We start from the raw sequence: 27,934 nt of genomic DNA, 5'->3' as shown, positions 1-27,934 counted from the left end.
TTAGGTTAGTAATTACGTGAACTTAAAGAACAGTTTTTATTTTAAACTGTTATTGATTGCGTAGTGAACACTGTTTTATTACAGTGGATTCGTACGAAATATTTTGTTCAAATATGGCATCCGACAGATATTCCCAAATTATTGCAATCAGAATCATGAATAGTAAAATAAAGCAGGCAAATTTCACATTCTTCAAAATCTGAAAATTAAAGCATAACATAAAAAGGAAACACACAAGTATAGTTTTAATTGATATAGGATTTTTAATAAGTGCGAGTCTTACAGCGGTATTATACACTCACAGTGGTAAGTTACATGAATGAACAAATAACGCCAAATAAAAATTAAACTTATGTTGGGAACTATCGACTGAAAAGGATTATCGACTGTTTAGTAATTGACGACTTTTAACTATCGACTGCTTCAGTCGCTATTTTTGGTTCGAATGATTTTATTACTTTTTACCAGTGACTGTTTCAGTCGTATACTTTTAGTTACTATTTTTGGTTCTTTGTTTCATTCGACTGATTTTTAACCTTCTGGCTCTGTCGTCCTACCCGCAACCTTGAAAAAAATGTACCCAATTTATGCTTACATAGATTTATATGTAATATATGTACTTTTATGATTTTTTTGATAGTTTGCTTGTAAATTACAATATATTGTATATTAACATAGTAGCATTTTGGAACGACATGTTTCAGGATTGTTAATGTAATAGGGTAAAAAGATTAAAATTGGGAATGATAAATAGTAAATTATTTTGATTGTTTTTATGGCAATAATATGTAATATTTCGATTACTCTCTCGATTTTTGTTAAAAATTATTTCCGTTCAATAATAAATAAAGTATTTACATTATTTCATTCAGATCATTTTTAATTATGTCATGGATTACTTTTTCTATGATTAGGTATATGTTTAATTTTTATATTGTATTTATGGTTATTGTACATCTTTAGTTTTTAGGTTTTGTTTAAGTTCTATTGTATTGTCTAAATTTATTATAGTATATTATTTAAAAATAGCAATTAACACATTAAAATACGATAAAACGTTTGAGCGGTATTATTCCATTCTACAGAAAAAATTCATTCCTTTTTACATATTTACAGAACATTCAAATATAAAAGTAATTCTAATTCGTCTAAAATTAAATTATATTAATAGTATTCATTAATTTTTTTTCTTTTATTTTTTAAAGATAGTATGCGAAGGAATGTACATCTCAGTCTCGCTTATACTACCGTTGAAAAATATAAGCACATATAATATTAACTGCCCCAAGCATTTATCTCCGTCCTTTTCTCTCTCACGATTTATACAGGATTCGTAAAATATTCGTACATCTTCGTCTGACATCACCAATTTAAAAAAATCAGTCAAACCGTGCATTTGACTGAAAATAGTAATTACTATTTTCAGTCGTTAGTTTTTTGACTGTCGATTGTTTCGACTGTTTTCAGTCGATAGTTCCCAACGCTAATTAAAACTATGCTTAATGAAACGATGCCAACTCATACGAGGTTCACCAGGTTGTGACGCATCCATAAAAAGTTGTTTGGTGGGTTTTCGGGAGAAGTAGGTTTTTCTCGTAAGATTTTGTGATTTGCTCATTCATCTACGTGCTAGGGTCAAATACTGGATTAGTTAAATCCGTGTCACAGTGAGAATATATTGAGAACATTTGAGCGGTGCTGTTTTCTATACATAACAGGTCAATTGAAAAGACCTGACACATAGATGGCGCTACTATAATTAAATCCATATATTTTTTAGTTAGCCCTAACCCTCACAAGATGCGTATATAAATTTGACAGCTGTCGGATCATTAGTTTGTGAATTATAGCATATTGAGTGTAGCAACTTCTATTATTACGAAAAAATTGATAAAAAGGAATTTCGCGTGTTGATTAAATATTGCTTTTTGAAGGGAAACAAATACAGATCAAGCAAAAACTTGGCTTGATGCCGAGTTTCCGGACACTGCTCCAGGAATATCAACCATCAAGGATTGGTATGCTAAGTTTAGACATGGTGAAATGAGCACCGAAGACGGTGAACGCAGTGGCTGCCCAAGAGAGGTTGTTACAGGTGAAAACATTAATAAAATCCACAAAATGATTTTGTATGACCGTAAATTGAAATTGAATGAAATAGCAGACATTCTAAAGATATCAACTGAACGTGTACATCAAATCATTCACGAATATTTAGGTATGAGAAAGTTCTGTGTAAAGTGGGTGCCGCGTGAGCTTAATTTTGACCAAAAACAACGACGAGTTGATGATCAAGAGTAATAAACCCGAGTTTTTTCATCAATATATGACAATGGATGAAACATGGCACTATCATTTCACTCTGAAGTCCAATCGACAGTCATCCGAGTGGACTGCACACGATGAACGCGTAGGAAAACCCTAGCAAGGTTATGGCGTCTGTATTTTGGGATGTGTATGGAATAATTTCCATTGACTACCTTGAAAAAGGAAGGACCATCAACAGCGACTGTTACGTAGCGTTATTGGACCATTTGTAGGACGAAATCGCCGAAAAACGGCCGCGTTTGAATAAAAAGCAAATGCTGTTTCACCAAGACAATGCACCGTGTCACAAGTCAATGAAAACGATGGAAAAAATCTATGAATTGGGCTTCGAATTGCTTCCTTATCCACCGTATTCTCTAGATCTATCCTCCAGCGACTATTTCCTGTTCTCAGGTCTCAAAATAATGCTCGCTGGGAAGAAATTTTCGTCGAATGAAGAGGTGATCGCCGAAACTGAATCCTATTTTAAAGCAAGGGACAAATCATACTAAAAAATGGTATCGAAAGTTGGGGGATCACTATAATCACTGTATCACCCTTGAAGGGAATTATGTTGATGAAAAAAAAACTAATTTTGCCAAAAAATGTGGTTTACTATGGTAGGCCGGAGTTTTTTCAATTGACTTGTTAATAACATACTTGGTTCCTAAAAAAACATAATTTTATTCTGTTTTTACTATTCGTTATATATTAACATCGACCCAATGTTACTAAAAAATCCTTTATATTAATAAACATGTACAATTATATAATTAAAAATCCTTTATATTAATTAACATGTACAATTAAATAAAAACTAACCCAATCCTGCCAATGCCTGTTTTCAATGCAGTCGCGGTATCTCATGTGACTAAAACTGACAGAATGATATAAGGGCATCCAGGTATCAGGCATTAACTTCAACAGTATATTATCTATACATTTTCTGATTTTGAATGTACGAGTTGTGACAAGATCGCACATTTCTGTATAGTTATATAAGGCCAAATCACAAATAACGTGCGCATCGTCTTTTCTGGTTTTTGTAAAAATTTCAATAGCGTCTTTAATATTGTCCTTCGTCTGGTCTAATATTTTATTTAAATATGCACAATCTTCAAATCCCGCATTCATTCCTGGAAATTATTAAAAATAAATTTAAATAAACTTTGCATTAATATAAAGTTACGTTTTCACAGTTTTCAATTTCAAGGTAAAATGGCATTGTAATTGTTGTATATATAGTTGGACAAAATAATATGAACACTTGACATATACACAATATTTAATTGTTAATAACATGTTAAGTCACTAAACGAAATAAGAGCCAAGATCCTATATCATTGCTGCCAGTAATATTTAAGATTTTTGAAAAACTCCTGTTGAAAAGAATAAAACCGATCATAGATATGAAAAACCTAATACCAATACAACAGTTTGGGTTTATTAACAAGCACTCAACGATTGACCAGGTCCATAGAATAACAGATGTTTGGCATGAAGGCCTTGTTCATAAACTACAGAAAATACTACCAAAAGAACACACCGAACTATTAAAATCATACATTACAACCAGAATGTTCAGAGTCAAACAAGAAGGAGCTTATTGTACAATAAAAGAAGCTAAAGTAGGTGTACCACAAGGAAGTGTACTGGGTCCAATGTTTTATCTACTCTACACTTGTGATTTACAACAACTGGGAAATATTACGATCGCTACATTTGCTCATGATACTGCGATTATAGCTGTCGAAGACAATAGTAAAGAAGCCTCACGAAAATTACAACAGGCAAGTGACAATGTAAATAATTGGACACAAGCTTGGAAAATAAGAATTAATGAAAGTAAATCTGTACATGTACAGTTCACCTATAAACAGACCATACAAGCACCAATAACATTAAATAACACTATCATTCCATATAGCAACAACGCTAAATATCTTGGAATGAATCTTGATTCAAAACTTTGCCGGAAGGAAGATATAAAGAAGAAAAGAAAAGAACTGGAATTGAAATATAGGAAAATCTACTGACTAATTGGAAGAAAATCACAATTAACAGTGCATAATAAATTGCTATTATATAAGTAAATACTAAAACCTATATGGACATACGGAGTTCAATTATGGGGTTGATCTGCAAAGAGTAACATAAATCAAATACATATTTTTCAGAACAAAGTTTTGAGAGGTATTGTGGGTGCACCCAAATACTATAGGACTGATTACCTACATCGAGACTTTCAGATACCCACTGTCAGCCAAGAAATAAAGACAGTTGCAAGGGGGCATGAGGAAAGACTCCATTCTCATACGAATATTGAAATATTGCAACTATTAGATACCACTAGAACAGGACGCAGACTCAAAAGAATCAAACCATGTGATCTTCTGTAGTGTTGTGTAGTTAGGTGGATATATTAAAAAATTCAGCAGTGACATGTATAAACATTATTTCGCCAGATATTGAGATAGGGCCGATGGGTCCTCCTAGTTATATACCTAGATTTAAGTTATCATAAAGACAAATTGTAGGTTAGACGGAAACGACTAGTAACAATACATTAATTAAATAATAAAAAAAACATGTCGAGCCAATACTTGCTTTTAAAATAGTTAGCAAGAGTATGCGAATAATATACAATGGAATGTTGTCCAATTTTTGTACCAAAGCGTCTCCCAAGCCAATTGCCTCATTGTTGGAGATGGAAATCTACTTCACATTTTCTGATTTAAAGCTAATGTGTAGCTCAATTATGTTGAGGTCTGGCAGTTGTGCTGACCAGGAAATATTTTTAATGATATTCTGATGTTCCGCAAATAAAGGCTGAATATTTTGGCAGTATTTGATTGTTTGGTTGTATATGACAGCTTGGCTGCAATATGCTAGTGATGCTAAGTACTTCATGGATGAGAATGTCGAGATATTCGGCCAGCCGAGTATCATCCCGAGACATTGTCGTCTAAATCATAACAGAGACTCCCACACTCTTAAACTGCATAAAGAGAATCATCACTGGTCTAGGTTGTATGTTCGTTGCACCACTTCTTTCGCAGCTTAACGTTGGCTTCTTTTATGAAAGGTTTCACGGTCTCAGCCCTTCTATGACCGTAAGCTTTGTGGAGACCCACCGTATAGTTTTTGTCTAAATAGTATTACAAAAGTGAATGAAGAATTCCGCTATCACTTTTGTCGCGGTAGTTTTATGTAGTCTGGACAAGATGAACAAGATGAACTATATTGAATGGTGTTCATGTTATTTTATCTACCTACAATATATCGATATGTTTCCAAGTTAAAATTTGAAATGAATGCGTCATCTCTAATTTTGTAATTTCTATTTTTTAAACATCTGATAGCCGTTTTAATACTGACGCGATTTATTAATTATAAATATTTAATAATTTTAATATATTTTAAAATATGTGGAGAATGCGCCTTTATAATATTTTAAAAAATCCTCATAGTGTGGTAGTAAAGTTTACGAGTAAACAATCTAATTTTGTTTATCGATACCTGTCCATGTGTCAGCAAGAACATTGAAAAATCGTTTTATTTGCTCGCGAAAATCCACCGACCAACGAGAAACGATATTTTATGCGATTCAAAAGAATTCCAATATGTTTTGAAAAAAAAGTAACATATCGCATATTATCAACGGGCCTGCGTTATATACAGCTGCTATAGTTAAAAATATCCTGCTCATCTCTTCGCATACTATTTGGTATTTTATTTTATCATTTTTATTGAGAATGGATGAACGTTTAGTGTAGTTTAAGTAGACGTTTTATCGTTACATAATTACAATTTGTAATTTTGAGAATAAACTGACTTTTATACGAATTATAAATAAAATAATTTTAACAAAAAAATTGAACCGACTTCAAAAAATAAATAAGGAACTCATTAAGAAGTAAAACATAATCAATCTTAGATTTTTAACACCAAAAAACGTTTTCTATATATATATATATATATATATATATATTAAACTAAAACTAAATAAAAATAAACAGAAACCTTATTTAACACATCACACGTTACGCCCGTATGAGGAAAAATAGGACTAAGGAAACAGTGATTGAAAATAAGAAATCCTTCAGACCTCGGGGTCCGTTGCCTAATCTAGGTGATTTCTAATTAGAACAATAACAAAAAGTTGCTGCCTGCGCCGGGAATAGGACCTGTAACCTCGTCGTGTTAGCTGAACGCTCTAAAGCCTTAAAAGCAGTTGCCCGCAATATTTCTACGACTTATCATATCATATGGTTAGTGCTTTAAAAGAAAACTGAATGGCTTTTGCACTGAACGACTTCCGATTTTTCGTCACATCAGTTCAGCAATAACATTACACATATCTTATTATTTTAGATTAAAACAATTTGTGAAAACTTTGTATGTGCTTTTGAAATTTGAGGGTTTTTGAGATCCTAGATTATGTTAATTCACAGCAACTTGAATCCGCATTTGATAGCTTTACAGCTTGAACATATGGTGGAGATTAACGGACTACCACTGGGTGTTTTTCAAAGCCTGAAGGCTTCTCCCTTAGAATAGGCTAGGGGTATTTCAGCCTTCAATGCCTTCAATAATTTAGTTTCGTTTAATTGAATTAATTTAATACATATCTGGAATATGATCGCCCCGAAATTCTATGGACTGCGCCAAGAAAACAGAAGTCTCCATTTTGCCAACCAGGCTTTATCTGAACTGGAGCTATTCTTAATGAACTTAGAGATGATTCCATCTGGTCTTACCTAGCTTGGTTACTTGAGTAAATTGAATTACTTTCCTTATCGGATTTGCATTTTTTGCCTTTTAGATAATCACAATCACAAACATAAATGCGACCATGCCCCATGCAGGATTCGAACTCGTGACTATAGCAACAGTAGCAGCCTTCCTGTCACCTGGACCACTGCGCACCTAAGCCTTTAGCAAATTTTTGAATCAAAAAAATTACAAATTGTTTCGCAATGTGATGTTCAGTCATATACTGCAAAATTGGAAGGAAGGTCTACCCCATCTGTTGTATTTTCGAGAAGTACCAGTTAGATAACGAGTACTACAAAGAAGCTATTTAATTTAAATACTATAAAAAACGATTCAAATGTTGATGATGGATGATGAAAGAAAGTTGATCCGCAATGAACAGTGCTTTAAAGCTTTGTTATATATCTATATCACATTATATATCATACAAAATGATACAATAGGCTTCAAGTGTTTATAATTTTTGAATGTAAACTGTTTAAATATTATAAAATGATGCTTATTTTTATACCATATTGGTTTCAAATGTAACGTATGGTTTCCGCAATTGAAGCTAAATATATACGATATGAAAGATATATGATATTATCGTTCTATTGTTTGCATACAATATTGTCTCCTTTGTGCCAGATAATTATGCAATGACAGATAATTATGGTTAAATTAAACAAAGTATAGTTTTCACTGTTTATCATTTTTAAAATTAATAGATGCCTACCAATTAGAAAATGTAAACTATTTAAACGCTAACAGTCGAGGCAATCGTTATTATATTTCTTTTATCTGAAAATATATTATATCTTGTGCCTTTGCTCTGATAATGCTGTTGCAATTATATTTTGAAAATTGTCAACTGTGAAGCATTTATATCGGATGCATGCATGAATGTAATATGCTGAAAAGGTACTACATCTGAACTGTGCTGTGGGCCATGAAAAAATGATATCTCATATTGTTGAATGATTGTGGTTTAATGATTTTTTTGTAGGCAATGTTCCTTTTTAATGAGGAGCTCGTAATGCAACACATATAAATTTCAAAGAAAGGCCCATATAAAGTCATCTTTAGTGCCGATTTTGCTGGTATTCTAGCTAAGGATTTAGATTTCGTTTTTGATTATTTTACCATATCCACTTTTCATTACGAGTTACACAATTATGCAAAAACGACTTCTTTACTGTGGTTGAAACGATATTTGATACATGGTGAAACATGGATAATGACTTAACATCTTTCAATAAGATTCACAAATGGATTGGAGACTGCAAAATATAGCTTAACAACTCGGAATCTGTCCGTGACATTTTTTGTGTTAGGACTAAATTATATAAACTAAATTAAAACACTTACAAGTGGTCTAATTCCTTAAATAGAATTAGCGAAATACGGTATCCATCTCGATTGCAAGTTAAATTGGAAACATGTTAGACAAAAACTCATCTTTAACAAATCTGAATCAAAATAAAAGTACTGTATTTGATAGTCGGAATATACTGCTGAATTAACTAAAGAACAATTAGATTGCTTGACCAATCAATTACAAAGTCTATTTGAATTTGTGGGATATAATTATGGATATGCACTAGATATCACACAGGCAATATATTACCATATATTGTGAGTTACTGAAATTATCTAGAACTGCTACAGAATATTACCAAACAAAATGCAGACAATTTTGTAACTTTTTAGTAGCAGATCTCACCCTGCTAAACCTCCAAAAAAATACTTTTAAGTCATAAAATTGCCCCATTACCCAGAAACTATTAATATTTGTTTTTGTTGATGCCATCTAAGTTTTTGTAAATTTTCCTTAATTTTATATATATTTTTACATTTTTTATATATATTTGTGACGTCGAAACATTGCAATGTTGCCGCATCAACTCTGAGTTTTAGTTCAGTTTGGCTTTGACATACAAGAAAATTTTAATCTAAATAAAACAATTGAACAAAAATGTTCACAAATATAATTTATTTTAATATTATATTATATCTAAAAACTACAGTTAATTTTCCAGGTACAATAACTTATAGGTAAATTTAAAACCTCTTATCACTATTGCTTTCAAGAATTTTGCATACGTGTGACAGCTGGACGCCGCCTGGTTGTCAGATGTACGCTAAATTATTCAATATATTAGTTTAGTCGAAATTAGTTATTTCGAAAAGGAACGAGATAATGGCGGCCCTTTTTGCCGGAAAATTCTATTATATTAAATAATATAAGTCCCTACAATTGTATTGAAAATATTTTTTAGTAGGTTGCTGCCGATCTAAATATTAGTGTGAATAACATCGCTTACAAAATGAAGAATAATACATTAGATTCACTCAAGAAAACCCGTCTACATACAAAGTGGGTGACGAATTTTAACCATCTTAATGGAGACCAAATATACGAAATATATAAGAACAGTAAGTACACAAACTATTTTATCGATATAAACATAATTTAATAAAATAATTTTGGAGAAACTTGTCTCTTTGGAAAGTATATATAAAAGAATTAGGGAAATGTAGCTCTTTGAGGGATGTAAGACATCCTTTCATACACTCTTACAGGGCATAGTGTTTAAATGGTGTAAAGATGATGATGATGGTGATATAGAGGTTTAATGGCACTTCCAGACATTACCTTAAAAAGAATAGATTAGCCTTAGTTGGTCTTTATATTTATTAATAATTAATTGCCGATATGTTGCTGGTTGAGAAGGACACTTCATTAAAAACTGTTTGGATATGTGGAAATAAGCATTGTCAACCATAATACTTTCGGTTTGAATGAACTCAATAAGACATACAGAGGAAGTAACTGATAAATGGGGGAATCGTGAACATATTTTATACAGATTAGAAATTAACAGTTTGGTGTTTTAACTGACTGAATTCGACAGTGACTCGGAAAGTGAAAATAACTGAAGGAAACTTTCAGGATATCTGATAAAGCTGGAAATTCCTAAGACAGAGTGATGAAAGTGGAAACAACTAAAAGTATGCACATAATTAATTGAATGTAAGTGTAGAAAATGGTATTGTAGGGCGTATGCACAGATATGATTATAGTTGTTCAAAATTAAATATGAGCATTAAGTTAGAACATATGAAAGAATGAATAATAACTGTTTTGTGGATATGGTAAATGCATTAGACAGAATTCAGTGATTAATTTTAGGAAGAATGGTGTACACCTAGATGACTTGACGCACCATCGAAGGAAACAAGAACTAAACGTAAAAAGGTGAATATGCTCTCGAAGGAAAGTAAAATACATTTATCAGATGTATAATTTTTGATTAGCTGGATTAATTAGGTCTAAAGGGTGATACCACTACATATAAAAACGCGCCTAGAGCTCTACTTCATGGATGGCGTGGAAAACAGTTCAATGTAAACAAAATAATTCAGTGTAGTTCAATGTAATTCAAATCTAACCCACACACTATTATACCTGTGTGTTTAATTGTACTTTTAAGTCCTACGATAATATTTCCTACGATTTTGTATTAGATGTACTATAGTACTAAAATAAATTAGATTTGATTTTTGTTCAATTATTTTAATTAAATTAGAATTTTTTTGTATGTCAAGGCCAAACTGAACTAAAACTCAGAGTTGATGCGGCAACATTGCAATGTTTCGACGACCCAAATATCCATTACGCATTACTAAAAAAACTTTGAATCGACTATATGTATTGTGGAAACTAATTTAAGAGTAAGCTAAGCAGGCTCTTACCTTGTCCGTAAAATGGCACCATTGCATGTGCTGCATCACCAATAATTAAGAACTTATCGCCCATATGAAACTGACTGCATTTTATTGACAGTAATGGCGAAGGTTCGTTTGAAAAATAGGTTTCAACTAATTCCTTTTTTCCTATGAGATCCAAGCTGTCAGGAAATATATCAGAAAAAAAGGTTAATAATTCAGCTTGAGTAGTTAGGGATCGAAACTTTTCGAAAGGCATAAAAAGAGTTACTGTCCATGAACCATCTTGATTAGGTAGTGCAATCATCATGAATGTACCTACAAAAGAAGGTTTAAATTCTTTCTGTTGTTATGATTTTAGTCAGCTATATTTGATTATGCTATCAAAATGAGGGTTTTATTTATTTAAATTATAACCGAATTTAATCCTGCTTAAATATTATTAAATGTTTAAAATATAACGTAAATTATTATTTTTCTTGATTTGGAATTTAACATTACTTGTAAAATTGACACCAGCAGGATTGCTGCATGATTTATTACTCTTTGTAAATAAATAAATAAATGTTTCTTACTCTTTTTATTACCACTAGGCCTTATATGTCCAATCAGAGTAATGAGATCAACATTTAATAGAAATATCAAAACGATTAAATCTTTTGAAATAACATAACATTTGAATTTTTCCATTTAATAGTTTTTTTGCCTTTTTCAATGTCGTCAAACTTTTATATGTAATAATATATTCCTTGAAATAATAGATCTCTAAAACTACTTCAATAGATTTAGTACTCGCAGTTTGATTGATTTGAACCATATCAATCGATTCAAATTCGATGCCTCCAAAGCGAAGTTTGAGGAAAAGTAATAGCCAGTTCTTCGTTAAGAGTTAAGTCCAGTAAATAGGGAAGTTGCAAGAATATTAAACCCGATTTTTTAAAATAAATAAACCGAGAATAATTAACTGTATGTGAGGAGGTGTTATCAGGAAAAAAAAGCAACTAGAGCTCTTGGTACATAACTTCAGATTCGTGAGACGAATATCTTCATACAATAAAAATTCTGGTTGAGAGTTTGGACTGAAAATAATTTTATAATGACCAGAATTACTTATGTTTTGGTCACTCTGTGACATAAAGATAATTATTTTGGATCAGGACCAAGTATTTGATTTGGGCGATACTTTAATTGGCATAGCCAATTTTTCAAATATTTCTCTAATATATCTTTTAGATGAAGTTCTGGAATAACTATTGATTATTTATTAAGAAATATATATAAGTTGTATGGAATCTATCAAATAGTTAGTCAACTCCTTAAGAATTTTATAGGAAAATATAAGTCTTTTTCTTACATATAATACATTATATTGTAATATATTGATAATTCTAAAGAATTTTTCAGCTCACTTGAAGTAAGATGAAAGAATTACTATTGGACTCCTCGAGCATTTGAGATCGACTTGCTGTAAAAGGTTTCACCTTCATCCAATTGAAATTGTCGAATATATAATCATAATAAACTAAGCTATATAAATAGAACAAAATTTGACTTAAGTACTAAAAATAACAACAAAAAACTGATAAACGAAGAATAGATAAGCAAAAATTAAAAAAATATATATATAATATATATCTATTATATTTTTATATTATATTTTTGTTACATCTCGCTACGAGATCGTTTTAGGAATTCTTAATTTAAGACGCGACAATGGTCCCGACTATGGATTTATAATCATATTATACGTTTTAAGATTATTACTGATGTTTCTTGGTTTATCCACCTGTTTAGTAACAGATAGTACAAATGTATGAGTAGATGCGAAGCTATTAAAATCAGATAACCATTTACAAAGGCTTACCCGATATTATCATGATAGATTCTATGTTACAAAGAAAAATAGATTTACTGTGTATTAAATCACATTAGGTACATTTGTAACCAACTTAATGTTCAAGCTTTACCACCCAGCTTCACTTTTGAATATGTGCCATTTAGTCGAAGTGTGAACGAAAATGTATATCGGGTAAATCGCATTTACATGACCTTTTACTTTCTCACTTCGAATGCTTTGTAAACGACCTTTTACAAGTGATGATTTGGAAACCGAAGGCAAAGAGCATTCTAGGCAGGCAAAAAAATAAGACGAGTATTTGCAGGAACTACTCAATGAAATCATCAATGAGGATCGCTATTGACTACAACTAATGCTTGATGAAATGAAAATGAAAACAGCCGGAATACGAGCAAAGATACAAAAACTTTGTTATTCAGCATGACAATGCTTGACCATATGTTGCAAAACGGGATAAAACATACATTTACGACTAAAATTGGAAGAACACCCCACCCATTTTTCTCCAGATTTCTTCTATTTCACTACTTTCACTTCCTATGAAGATACCAAAAAATACGTTAATATATATGAATAGCCTCAAATGATACAGCGTCCTTTTGAGATTGAATCTGAAAATTATGTGAAAGATGGGAAAAATATGTTTAACCGATTTTTCTCAACAAAGCATCAAATGAAAAAAAAATCGTTTAAAAGTACGTTGTAGGCCCAATATAATAAATGAATATTATAATATTTTAATATTTTTAGCATCTAGGATAAGCCAATGCCCCTGTTAGAGGAAGTGAGCCTTCTGGCTAAATCAAACCTAATAAAAGGAAATTAAAATTGTTTCCATACCTCTAGGCCATATATGAAGATGGTTCTTTTCCATCTTATCCCCTCTTTCTGTCGGAATGGAAAGTTCTAAGTAGCCATGTTCAATGTATTTTTGTGAATAGCTAAACAACAACTGTTTTTGCATGTAATTCCTCATACATGAGAAAGCTCCATCAGCTCCAATTATTAAATCCGCAGTAACTGTAATATTTGTTGTAATATCGTTGGTTTTCTCACTAAAAAATTATTAATATAAATTAAAGAGACGTTAACAGGTAATTATGTTTAAACACCTACTTCCATAATGTAATAGTGTTTTCCATTAAATTAACACTTTGCAGTTTATGACTAAACAGCAATGTGGTGCCTTCGTATTTTTCGGCAGCTGAAAAAGTACTCAAATAGTTGTAAAATAATATTTTAGAGATATTGCAAAAATTACGACTAAAGTTTATTTAGATTTACAGGCAGTAGTTTTTGATTGTATATAAATTCGGTATTAATGTTAATCAAAATCCCTAGAAGTTATATCGTAAAAATGATCTTTAAAAATATATTTCGGTTGTAAAAATATAATTAGCTATAAAATTAGCACTTATTTTATTATTATAACATCATATTATTCAAGATGACATTGTGCATATTATCGTTAAATTAATCATATTTAACCTCTACTTACAGTTATGGTAAAATATTTGATTAAGGATCTATAAGACGCATTATTTCAATTGTATGAATGAGCAAAAATTGTACTTTTATAACGTCGTTTTATAGCCAATTAAATTTTATGGCCGCGGAAAATTTCAAGATTTTTTTCACAATAATATTACGTGCCATGAATGTTATTGTTTTATAGAAATATATCTTCGTTCTTCTCATTAATATCCAAATTAATATCGCGAAAGTGATACATACGTCAGAAAATTCAAAGTAACCTACACCTTTCTAATTAAAGTATTTTGGATCCTTGAAATGAATACAGCTATTCAATAGCTACTGCCGCTATTGAAGCATCTCTGTTCAGAAAGAAAATTGGGAGGTTTGGCAAAGTCAAGAAAGTCTAGAAATCTATGAATTCGGCTGACTGACCTTTTTAGGGTGTATAAAAATAGTGAATATCTTTTTGAAGAGCACTGGATTAATTTTAACAAAACGTTCTTTAATACGTATAATTTAGCTCCATTCATTATCATCACTATTAGCTATACATTGAAGTTCGTTTCAAAGATTTCAACTTCCATTTGTATTGTTTGTGTCACAATTTTTGCGTCTTTTAATATTATCCCTTCATAAAATGTATCGAAAAAGAATATTAGTGCATTTGGTATTTAACTACTTTGCATAACATTTACCTAGTTTTGAAAAGTTCATACATTGAAATATTGGGAAAAATGGGATTGGTGCATTCCGAGATGTTTTTATTCTAAACCAAGCATGGAAGATACTGGAGATAAATTTGGATGAATTTTAAAGAAAGTGGGGCACACGAAAACTTTGCACCAGATGTTGAAATATTCATTTGATTATCAACTCGATACTAGTTGATTAAAGAAGTTTGATCGTGAAAATAATGTATACATCAAAATAACTAATCTATAATATTACAATAACAAAAACAAGTTATACGTATAATTTGAAGCTACGATTTTGATTATACATAATACATACAGGTTAATTGAAAAGTCCCCGACCTGACACATAGATGGCCTACTAGAATTAAATTCATATGTTATTTAGTTAGCCTTAATACTCAAAAGATGCGTGTATAAGTTTTACAGCTGAGCGGATCATTAGTTTGTGAATTATAGCATTTTGAGTGAAGCAACTTTTGTTATTGTGAAAAAAATGGATAAAAAGGAATTTCGCGTGTTGATAACATATTGCTTTTTGAAAAATACAGTTGAAGAAAAAACTAGGCTTGATTCCAAGTTTCCGGACACTTCCCCAGGAAAATGAACCATCAAGGATTGGTTGGAAATGAAGCACCGAAGACGGTGAACGCAGTGGACGCCCAAAAGAAGTTGTTACCGATGAGAATATTAAAAAAATCCACAAAATGATTTTGAATGACCGTAAATTGAAACTGAATGACATAGCAGACACTCTAAAGTTACCAAATGAACGTGTAGGTCATATCATTCACCAATATTTGCGAATGAGAAAGCTCTGTGCAAAGTGTTTGTCGCGCAAGCTCACTTTTGATTAATGATTCGGAGCAGTGTTTGAAGATGATCAAGCGTAATAAACTCGAATTTTTAGGTCAATATGTAATAACGGATCAAACATGGCTCCATCATTTCACTCCGAAGTCCAATCGACAGTCATCCGAGTGGACTGCACACGATGAACCCGCTCCAAAACGCACGAAAACGCAACAGTCGGGTGGCAGGTTATGGCGTCGGTATTTTGGGATGGGTATGGAAACATTTTCATTGACTACCTTGAAAAAGGAAGGACCATCAACAGCAGGAAGGACTATTATATAGCGTTATTGGACCGTTTGATGGACGAAATCGCCGAAAAGCGGCTGTATTTGAAGAAAAAGGAATTACTGCTTCACCGAGACAATGCACAATGAATTGTATTCTCCAGATCTGGTTCCCAGCGACTATTTTCTGTTTTCAGATCTCAAAAGAATGCTCGCTGGGAAGAAATTTTCGTCGAATGAAGATGTGATCGCCGAAACTAGAATAGGCCTCCTATTTTGAAACAAAGGACAAATCGTAATACAAAAATGGTATCAAAAAGTTGGATGGTCGCTATAATCAGTGTATCACCCTTGAGGGGAATAATCTTGAATAAAAAAAACTAATTTTGCCAAAAAAATGTGTTTTACTGTGGTAGGCCGGGGACTTTTCAATTGACCTGTTCTGTATGATTATACTTACCATCTAAGAGAACCTGATTTAAATAATTTCGTCCCACAGAGTAGATATTCTAAAAAGAGAACAAAGAAGAAACGTTATCAATATTAAATGCGATATAAACAAGACAGTTTTTTATGTTTAAAAAATAATTAACAACGAACTAAAAAATTCCAGCTGAACTGTTAGCAGCAGTTTCCAATTCCAACCTGAAATCTGTTGAATTATATTAAGTTTTTCTGTTTTAAAACTTTCGAAAGGAACTAATTACCAGTTAAAAACTTTGTCAGTAGCTAAACTTCAGAATTTCTCGCTAGTGTTAGAGATTTATTAAACAGGTGTTTTTTTTGGAAAATTGCTTACGCATCTCAGAATGTTTAATCAATTTAAGTTGTATTAGATATCAATTTAATTACATCTTATGCTTTTTTATGCCGAGCCAAATTATAAACATGTAAAAGTTTTCATATGCCAAGTAGTTTTGAGGAAGTTACAGACATTTTTATACTTCTTAATTTTATATTAAATTTTTGTAAAAAGGTTATATGTAATAAAAAGTTTATATACATCTGAAGAAGCTAGTTTATACATGACTTAATTTTCTTAAAATTCTTAGTATAGAACAGCATTTTAAATTTATTATGCTTCTTTTGTAAAATTTTCCTACTGATACATAAAAGAAATAAATTAGAAAGAGGTATACTAAACTTGTTTCTATCTCAAATACATTCAAATTTTAACATTTTTTTGGGCATTTTTTAAATCAAATTTGATATTGATCATATTTGATCATATTACCAATATATAAATTAGTATAAAACACTACAAATCAAAGGCCTGTGTTTAAAATATTTTGTGAAAATAGAAAATAGCTATTGTTTAAAAGTTTTATAGTATAAAAATATACAACGTTAAAACGCTACCGAATTTACACGAAATCAAAATAAATGGTGTCAGCACATTACAATCTTGCCGCATGAAATCTGATTTTTTGTTTAATTATTATTGCTATGCTTTGCAGAATTTTACAGATATTTGGCAACATGGTCCATCAATACCAATCCAAATCGAATGTTATAGACTGTTTCGGTTACATGTAGTAAATTAAATAGCTTTCTATCTCATTTTTACTAGTATAAAATGAGAAAGAAAAAGCCGCTATGGGTTTAAAACTGAAATTGGTCTATATTCGACATAATCTATAATGTGCATTAGCTCTTTTATCGGGCGGGCTATATATGGAAATATATCGTATAAAAGGCCGCTTGTTTGCTAGAATGTACTACATAAAATAAATATAAGTCGATGAAATTTCTACGAGTTATTATATCTTAATTTTAAAAATAATAAACTATGAACGAGAAACCCTTAAATAAACATCATTCCAAGTTTTTTTACATTTTGTTATTTCAATACAAAATTTTTGACAGCGGTTTTGGTTTTATAAATGTGTTGCTAAATGATGTTGATGAATGATAAAATAACTAAACGAATTTGAATTTGTTATCTATCAGTGTCCGTTTAATATCTAACAGAATTTTATATAGAGCCAATTTGTTTTATAATTATTTTTATAGTTATTATGTCTTGATAAAAACTTATGCTTTTAAGCAATATTTTGTTTATCCCAGTTTTTCTCCCCATCAGTCCTATAATAGCCCAATGGATGACAATCAATTTTTTGACGCAGATTAAAACATCTGATTGCACCAAAGCAGAAGCAGGATGCGCTTAAGATGGAAAACGTGTGTAATTGGATCTCAAATTTATAAAAACGTATTGGGTACTTAAACGTAAATCTGAATTATTAATAAGCAATATTTTGATGCACATTAGAAAGCAAATTAAATAATAAAGTTTTTGGTGATTTTGAGACGGCATCCTTGGTCAAGCATTTCGTTAGCTTTATTTTATTCTGGCTGGAAATCCATGCAATATATTTATAGTATTTGGATGATCAAATGACCAGAATTTAGGTCTATTTTGGGATATTAAAAGTTAAGGATAAGGTTATACTTACTCATCAGTTTTTGATATAAATCTCTCATAATCGAAACTCCAGGACGAAGAGTTGTTTACTGTACCCTAGAACGAAATTTCTTGTAGATAATATGTGGGAGTTCAGAAGATATGTTATATGGAGGAGGTAAGTCAAAAGGTTAGGTTATTCATGTTGAGGAGACAGTTGAGTTAAGATTGTTTATATCAACTCTGAAGGCAATGTTGAAGTAATAAGTAACAAAAGACTAACCAAAAGAATAGATATACAAAGAAAATTAAAAGAGAAATAATACGTGTCACAGTGAGAGTAAAAGCTTCTAGTAATCTAAAATTTCAATTAAGACTAAGGAAAAATGTTGTATGTATATTATTAGATCTATTTATAACGTTCTAATAAATAATATTACTGTTGTAAATATAATTTATATATTTTTAAATAATCTAATATAATACATACGTATATACACTAATCAGACACAGGATGTGTTAAAGAAAATTTAACATGAAAGCATAAGCTTTAAATGATTATAATATATACCAAAATTCATTCGAACAATATTTGAAATGTAAGGTCAATTTTTGTTTGGATATGAAGGGCCATAATACTGTCTCCTGAATAAAACATTATTTACAATTCCACCCCCCATCAAGTATGTTACTTGTATTCAAGCTAAACGAAAAAAGATGTTTTTGTGTCGAAATTCTTCTCTTAAAAAACAAGAGGATTATTATTTTCTTAAAATACCGGAAGGTATTTTATTAAATATTTAGGAATAAGTATAGTATTTCCGTTCGAAGCTGTTTTTTAGGTTATGTTAATGATGAATGCAAAAAAGATAGCTAACAAAATGAAATATAATTAGATGGGATTATATCATTGTAAGGGAATAATTATATCCTTGTAAGGCAACAAAATGATGTAATAAACAAAAAGTATGACGTTACGTTATTTTTGATAATATAAATAATCTACCATTTGCCATTTGTGCATCAATCAAAATGACATTTCCTGCCTGTTTATTTATCGCAATATAAACCATATACAATATACGTGACTTACAATATCAGGTCTTATCACATTGGATATTTCGTATAACAGCGATATATAAAATAATTCAATTTTGTCATAAAATAGGAGTTAATAAAGCTTTAAGATATTTTTACAGAGCCATTTCCTATTGATCAATTCAATGTATATATATGAAATCAATGAAATAGGACGTTTGATATGCACTCGTTTGAATCAGATCAGGATTGCTTTAAGAATTATTTTCAAAAAACAACTTTTGTCATATTTGGTTTGATTGTTTCTTTTAGATTAAACATATTAGAGATGCCTACTTCCTCTTTTCTTTTTAAATTAATGGGATATCACAGCAGCAATATGTGCTCATAAATGTTAGATGAACTACTTTTACTTATTCAGTGAAAAATTGTTATCACCGTAGATGGCTTATCAATCAGGACGTTGGTGCTGGTCCCACAGAACTTCGAATATTCTTCATCAAATCTCCACCACTGTTGATAATCAGCTATAACCGCTCTGGTCTCGGATATGTTTATTCTTTCGTTTTTTAGAATGTTCTCTATGTTTTTTGATATATGCTTGCAGCTCGCTGTATCATTTCAGAGACTGTAACAATATCCAATCTAGGGAAACATGCGGAAGGATATGTAAAATAAGTATCAGAAAGGCCCGAATTTTGAAATGATTGCAGTATTTCCTATTTTCGATACGTTATATCTTAGAGAAGCGAAAATTCCTGCAGCTTGGCGGATTCGGCTTATTATTTTAACACTATTCTTTCTTCTTGTATATTATCGATCTTCTGTATTTTTATTCCAGACCATCAATTTGACTTCCATAATAAACACGGAACAAAAGAACAAACATCCAAATTAGTTAACCAAATTAACAAAAACTTAAATGATAAAAATATTTCCTCGCAGCATTTCTCGATATATCTCAAGCTTTCGACAAGTTGTGACATACTGGATTGCAGGTTAAATTGAAAAAGCTTTTACCCCAGACGCACTTTCAACTACTGAAATCATACCTTATATTTTACAAAATAGGATGACGAATACACTAATCTGCATCCAATATATTCAGGTGTTTCACAGGGCAGTGTTCTTGATCCATTGTTATATATATTTTCAACAGCTGACCTACCTACTCCAAGAAAGACTACTGTTGCTACATATCATCACCCAAGCATTCAATATAAGCCACAAGAAACCTCCAACTTCATCTAAACAAACTGGAATTATGGTTGAAAACATGGCGTATCAAAGCAAATGAGTCAAAATCTACCACGTCACGTTCACTTTTTGTGGAAGTCCCTCAACAAAAATGAAGAATTACGAACTCCTGCAAGTAGACAATGTTATATATATGGGAATATACTTTGATCGATGTTTAATGTGGAAAAAATATATAGTGACAAAACACAAACAGCTTGGGTTTAAACTAAACCAGTTTTATAGGTTGATTGGGGCGCAAATATAAATTAACCTTAGATAACAAGGTTTTGTCGTAAATGGTATTAACTCTGGTGGTACTACTAGCAAATCTAACATAGCTATTCTTCAGATGTTTCATAATAAAGTGTTGCGAGTCGTCGTCGATAACCCGTGTTACGTCTCCAGTAAACTAATTCAGCGCGATATCCCCTTAAACCCCGTAGCTATATATAAGTGTTAGTGCAAAGTACTCTGAAAGACGTCATGATGAAAGTGCGTCGCCATACAGTTAAATATGCGCAATGACAGTGAAGTGACTCGGCTCAAACGTAAACTACAATAGGAGTTGATTAATAGACACATAGAAGGAGATATAATAGCCTCTAAAATAAGTTAGAATAAGTCAGGATAGACTTTAGAATAATATTTATATTATATGTTTGTACAGCAGATTACTTACTGAAGAGATCTTCTATATGTCAGTATAGTTATATTGTATAATTTAATAAAAATATATAAAATTATACTTATTGCCCACGGGCTGATTGTTAAAGTGCTAAGAGATTAATAATAAAAAAGATCTCTTGTACTTGAACTTCCGTTAACATCCGCTGCTAACTGGACGCTGCTTACATTTAGAATAGCAGGCGATAAACCTGTTTCAAGGGTTTTAGTCTTTTCTTCATTATTTCTAAAACCTATAGATCTGTAATGCGAACTAACAGCTAACAACTGTCATCATAGGGCTAGCATCAGCAACAATCGGATCGGTTAAAGCGTTTGTTATATAACACTTTTTAAATATTTTCCGAGTAATTGAAAAATACCTGCTCTGAGTTCAAATGAATTTGACAAATAATTTTGTTAATGAATAAGAAATCTGGAGAAGTCAAAAATTTTTTAGGATATACGTTGAATTACCAAAGCTGTTAAAAGTAAAAGTCAGTGTATATCATAGTGTACAGTCGAAGCCAGAAAGAAAATTAATAAAAATGACAATTCTAATAGGTTATTTCATAAAATGTTTGGTCATGAGAATATCGTCTACTCATCAGCGATTCGATCTAAATTCTAAACCTGCTTGCGCTTTCGGTAGATTCTTCGGGAGTTCTTTGATATTCGTAAAATTTTCATTGGTGTGCTTTGCCAAAAAATGATATGAGACTTATTCCTTAATTTTTATTATCTCATTTTTTCAGTATTGGCACATTTATTGCCTTTTTCCATGGTTACTCTTTCCGATTGTCAAATTTGCATAAGCAAAACTTGAAGCCATTGAACTAATCTTTCATCACAGTTTTGATTTAAAATTGTATGAAAAATTAATTATTACACCTTGTGTTTAATACCAAAAGGATTGGACAAATAGCATTTATATAACGTTTGAAAATCTTGGACCTTCAAAGATATGGTTTTTTTTTAAATTGGAATTTAAATGTTGACGAAAAGAAGCAAAAATGTATCAAAACATATTAAGTATTTTTTTAAGGCGCCATTTAAATTAATTTATGTTTCAAAGTGTTTTGAAGTCCGCTATTAATCACATTGTATTATATAAACCATCGGGTTTATTTTATTGGAATGGAAACGAAGACAAATGCTTCTGAACTATATTTCATGTAAATCAATAAAATCCAATACTTTTTTATAAAAAAAATCTCGTTCATAAATCGAATAGAGATAAAGCTATCGTACAATAGATAAGTTAAACGAGTGAATTCTATTTTGAATAAAGGGGAATATTCTTTGCTTTTTTTACACAACAAAAGCAGACCAAATATAAAATATAGCGTATTTTCTGTAAAATTTTGATATACATTCTGAGAATTGAAAACTAGTGCTAGTTTTAGAAATAATTAATTAATTTCGCGAAGTTTTATAATGTTATATATTTTTAATTGGTAATAAATAAGTGACAATAACTTTGTTTTAATAAGTTTTGCTGACATTTGAGTTAATAAACAAGTTTTTATTTCTTGAAAAAACCGAATAGGTTTTTATTGTGTTGGTAAAAAGAAATTTTACGTTTTTAGAATAGTCTGGTTCAAATAAACTCATTCAAATAATATCAAGTAAAACAATAATTAAAATTATTTGTCTATCTATTGTTCGACTTAAAAAGCTATTTATTCAGAAAAATCGCTATTGTCGATCAAATGATGCGCATAGCAGGAGGAAAAAACAGAGGATATAATCTCCTATGGGCCCCTATAAGTTTACTATCGATAATCTCAAAAGTATTTTAGAAATATTAGAAAAGAATGATTATTATATTAATTATTAATTATATATATATATATATATATATATATATATATATATATATATATATATATATATATATATATAACATTAATTTGGCCTTCATAATAGGCACACGACTATAGAACAAGTGAATATATTTGAAAACACACATTTACCCTACTAAATCACATGTAAATGCTTGGAAAATTTGCAAGAAATATATTTATGAAAGCAGTAATTTTCTATGTGGCTGATCCTTAGATTTTTAAGAATATAAACAAATATAGCTGTTAACAGAAAAGTTATATTTACAAATATAATTATTTTTATGACACAATAAATTTATATCGTAAAATAAAAAAAATTTATAGTCTTATTTATTTTTGATTATCATGTATAAACAATCTTGTTTAGATCTAAAATACATACAAATATTTCTTATTATTAATGTTCCAATTACATACATAATTTGTGTACATCACTCAGTTAGAAAGTATATTCTGTGCATATAGTCTATCGGCCGATAAATGACCAGCATAAGCATTATTAGCGATGATATGGAAATGTTGTGTGCATCTATAGAAAGTCAGAAGAATACCCTGTGCAGGATTAACATCTATAGCTCTAACAACTATAGTTGCCTTTGCCATTGTGAAAAACTATGTATTTATATATATAAATTAATATAATGAAAATGGAAAAAGAGAAAAATTAAACCAGTTTTTCAGCTATAAATCCTTTGAAAAGTTGTTCAATTTCCTGAATTTCCCGTTTCATTTCCGTAAATTTATCGATGATCTATAGTATATTTTACATATATTTCTTGCAGATTTTATAAATTAATATAAACATTATTTATAATGTGTGACAGATTATATATAAATACGTAATTAATAATAATATGGGTGCACTAATATTGTTGGTTAAAATAACACAATACTTACAAATTCCATTAAAATAAGGAAATTTATTGAAAAATAGCTGACGTGAAAATATTTGTTGTAATTTAAGATAATTTAATGTAAAGCTGCTACATATATTTTGAAGATTTTGAATTTTAAAAAGATATTTATTGTGAACATTTGATGTGTGTCTCAATCTGAATGCTCTCTAGTCTGTGAAACTTATTATGAGGGTCACTATTTATATTTCGGGAATAGGAAAAAAAAACAAATAGTTAAGCAGCGAATGAATGCGAATTAGAGTATTAATATATTAGTTTGTCGATGCACTTTTGTCATAATCTATGTCGAAAATTTATCTATATCTATATCTATATAAAAATCATCGCACGAAAATGTCCTTGATTCAGTTCCATTTTTTGCGGAGACGAAACGTTCAACTAAATATAAAGTAAACAAATAGCGTTCCAAAATTTTCTATTACGTATATCGTCAAAAATGTGAAACTTTACGATGGAACCGTCAGATGGACTCACATGACAACAGTGTTGCCAATTCCCGAAATATAAATAGTGACCCTCGTAATTCTTCTTGAACGCTGCGTGATAGGTTCGATACACACTGATGACATATATATGATCAAAATAGATGCAAGCATCCAATTATATAATAATACAAGAGAGTAATATAAGAGATATAAGAGATTTTGTTTATACGTTATTTTTATCAAGTATTAACAGTATTAAGTAATTACGTGTAGTATAGAGTTGAACATATAGAATTACAATGTTTTAAGGCCTCATTGTTAATTCATAGGATGTAGATGCGAAAACTATAGCAACCTATCCGTACATATAAGCTGCAAAGGGTTCGAGGATTGCCCAAATAATACTTTTTCGTTCTATAGAGTCTTAACCCAAATTTCAGGGGATTTAATTGAAACCTTGATAAATAGTATATTCATGGTGATTTGAATTTCTATTGATACACTTCATTTCGTATTTTCCATTAATATTTCCTTCATGTTTTATAGTTTTAAATTAAATAAATAGAGCTGAACGTTGGAATTTAAATAAGGTATTCATGTCTTTACTTCTCAAACTAAACTGGCAAAACACATCAGTGACTGTGTATAATAATCAAAATATAATAGACCTACCTGTTTGTTTACTGGATCATATAGAACAGCTGCCGTGTTTCCACGTTTAGAATGCAACAATCGGCCTTTCATTGGTATTGCACCTTCCAGAACCTCAGTTTCCAAACCGATCAATTTCAAGGCCTTTCTTCCTCGATGAGACAAAGCCAAATTAATAGATCTGCCTCTCGTGAAAGCCGATTTTCTCAAGTCTATTAAAGCAAAATTCAGGTTAATACAGAGATATTAAAATTGAACGTACTATTGATAAGAGGAAAACAATTTTTTGATTCGAAACCCATTACATGTTATCAATGTTCAATATACTCTCTTTGAATTTTCCTACGTTTGTCCCAATGTTTATTGAGTTAATTTGAATATGTTCAGATATTTGAACAAAGTTTTTTATATACAGAATGCAATGAAACGTTAGAGGGAGTTAAATTTGGCGGCTTTTTTAATAACTAATCTTTTCCACTCTCTAATTGTCACAAAATTTTCTGAGCCATGTGAAAAATTATGAATATTAACTATTTTCTCAGTATATTTTACATGTATTTCTAAAGCCTAAGAAAAGTTCAGCTCATGAACGCTGCTAGACATATAGGAAATACTGAAATACCTTTGGCGTCCAAATCAAAACTTTGCCTCTAGTGTAGAAGAACGCGAAGAGAAACCATTAGATTAGAATAGGCTGTTGTTGGCATTATTAAGATTTATGCCACACTCAAGAGGAGTTTGCTAAAACATTGGAAGTCACAAATTAGTACCGAAAGAATTTTCAAATCGAATAATGATGGCTAGTGAGAAATATTACTACGATTACTTTCCAGAGAGTCAGAAAGTAAGAAAATGGTGAAAATCTGATCATACATCAACTTCAACGACCAAATCGAATATTCATGACAAGAAGTCAATATTGTATATCTGGTGCATCTTAAAGCACCCTATATAATAGTAACCTTAGTGTATTATATTCTGTAATAAGTCCTCTTGCATGTCATACTAAAACTGATGAACACTTTGGAATTTGTTTGATGTTTTGATCTAATCCGGCTCTTCATTTACTCCAGCTTGAGGTAGGCACCTATTTGTCTTCGAATCATAAGATTCATTTGATTAATGGCGATACTGTAATAGTAGCTATATGAAAAAAAAATCACAAATAATTTGCAGCTAATTTGCAAGCTCCAGTAAAAAATAACACCAGTAAAAAGAATAAAAGAAATAAACATATCTCTATATGTATAAATAAATATGTAGTTTTAGTATATACTATCCAAGTGTCATATACAGCAAACTATTGAAATGACATTGAACCCAAAGCTACGCTGGAAACTTCACCTGAAGAAGAAGAATGCAGAACCGGATACTAAATTAAGAAAAAACGGAAATTATTAGCCTTTTAGGACATATTATATATAAATATTGGATTGTGCCAAGAACAGTAATTATCATATAAATAATAACTTCAATAATAACATACAATATTAGTGAAAAAAAATTATAACCTAAGAAACCTCAGTGTAAACATTTTTTACGCTTTAGTTATGTCTATATTTTATAAAGAACAACTTGTTAATTAATAGCATAATAGCTGCCAAAATGAAATATTTATGGCCATTAAGTTCTGCTCAGTGTATAGTAGGATCAGCAAGCTGTAGTATGTTACGAGTTGCTAAAATTGACCCAAGCTGTTACTACCGTTGTCTACCGACCTCAGTTGAACAAATTGATTGGCATAGTGTTGTAAAAAATACAACTAACAGTAATAGAGGCAAAATCATCTTCTTCCATGACAATGCTCGGTCACATGTTGCAAGAGTTGCGAACGATGTACCATTGCAGCTCGAATGGGCAGTTGTGTTTCATCCATTGACTTGTTTGTATTGATATAATGTTGGTTTTGAAACGCAGTTTTGAAGTACCGAAGAAGAGTGAATGGTAAGAAATCATGCAGGCACCTAAACGTTAATATTATTTTTCCTTCATCAGCAGATATCATGGCGGCATTAAAATTATTTTTAGAAAAAGTGGCATGTGGATTAACAACTATTCGTTATTCATTATTTATATTGGTTTTATGGAACATCCCCTACTATGGGGAACTGCTAGCAAGTCTAATATATCCATGATACAACGCTTTCAAAATAAAGTGATGCGTGCAATTGTCGATCCGTACTATATATCAAATGAAGTAGTACAACGCGGTATTCCTCTAGAACAATAATGATTGTAATTCAACGTGTTTGTGTGAACTACTTCGAAAGAGTGTCAGTGCATCCCAATGTACTCGCTAATCAGGTAAATATGCCAAGTGACAACATCATCCGATGTGATTATTGGACATATATAGACGTTAAAATATGCTTTAGAATAAGACTAATTGGTTACCTTAAGTTGATGAAGCGATTTTCTACATGCCAGTTAGAAATAGATATAGTAGATATTTCTGGTGAATAAATACTTACCGGATCTTTTCTCATACATAGTTACTGTATATCCTCTGCTAGCCAGTATGCATACACACAAAGCACCCACCTAATTCAATCAATTCTAAATGACATCAATATTACTATTTTACAATGGATTCTCTTACCAGTCCGCCTCCGATTACAACTGCGGTTCCTTTGGAAGTTTCTTTATTTTCTTTAATAGTTTTGCGACTATGGTTCATTTCCATTTTTTTTATAGTGTAGTTAACAGCATAACGTTACAGAGACTGAAAATAAAAGTAAGGTTTCTCTGTACCTGTGTGGTTAGATATCAGTTTACCTAGGAATGAAACCTGACTTTACTTAGTTCAGTAATAAAATTAAATAAGAACGGTGCTATACAGTGTGAACAAAAA

The 27,934-nt window shown here is 30.8% G+C and overlaps 1 protein-coding gene across 1 annotated transcript; it reads right to left on the bottom strand.

Annotated features, from left to right (window-relative positions):
* cn (Kynurenine 3-monooxygenase cn) lies at positions 1-27,884 on the bottom strand. Its single transcript, XM_076404560.1, has 9 exons — positions 27,683-27,884; positions 27,555-27,624; positions 25,105-25,295; positions 16,360-16,408; positions 13,775-13,856; positions 13,493-13,698; positions 10,822-11,112; positions 3,130-3,443; positions 1-199 (listed from the first exon to the last, which is right to left on the bottom strand). Exons 1-9 carry the CDS (start codon positions 27,764-27,766, stop codon positions 50-52), a joined length of 1,437 nt encoding a protein of 478 aa, XP_076260675.1. The 5' UTR covers positions 27,767-27,884; the 3' UTR covers positions 1-49.
* Between the last annotated feature and the right edge of the window lie 50 nt (positions 27,885-27,934).

Source organism: Rhynchophorus ferrugineus, unplaced genomic scaffold (assembly GCF_030347505.1).
Source record: "Rhynchophorus ferrugineus isolate W39M unplaced genomic scaffold, kcgeb_rfMv2 rfM4, whole genome shotgun sequence".
Classification (NCBI taxonomy): domain Eukaryota; kingdom Metazoa; phylum Arthropoda; class Insecta; order Coleoptera; family Curculionidae; genus Rhynchophorus; species Rhynchophorus ferrugineus.
Note: the sequence above shows the minus strand (reverse complement) of the source record. Positions and strands in the feature narration are given on the sequence as shown.

What these genes read in the sequence shown, in the direction of transcription:
- cn (XM_076404560.1), bottom strand. Translation starts at nt 27,766, where the DNA reads ATGGAAATGAACCATAGTCGCAAAACTATTAAAGAAAATAAAGAAACT. An exon ending in TATGTATGAGAAAAGATCCG is followed by an intron (nt 25,296 to 27,554) that starts GTAAGTATTTAT and finishes TTGCTTTAATAG; the next exon opens with ACTTGAGAAAATCGGCTTTC. An exon ending in AAATCAGGTTCTCTTAGATG is followed by an intron (nt 13,857 to 16,359) that starts GTAAGTATAATC and finishes GTACTTTTTCAG; the next exon opens with CTGCCGAAAAATACGAAGGC.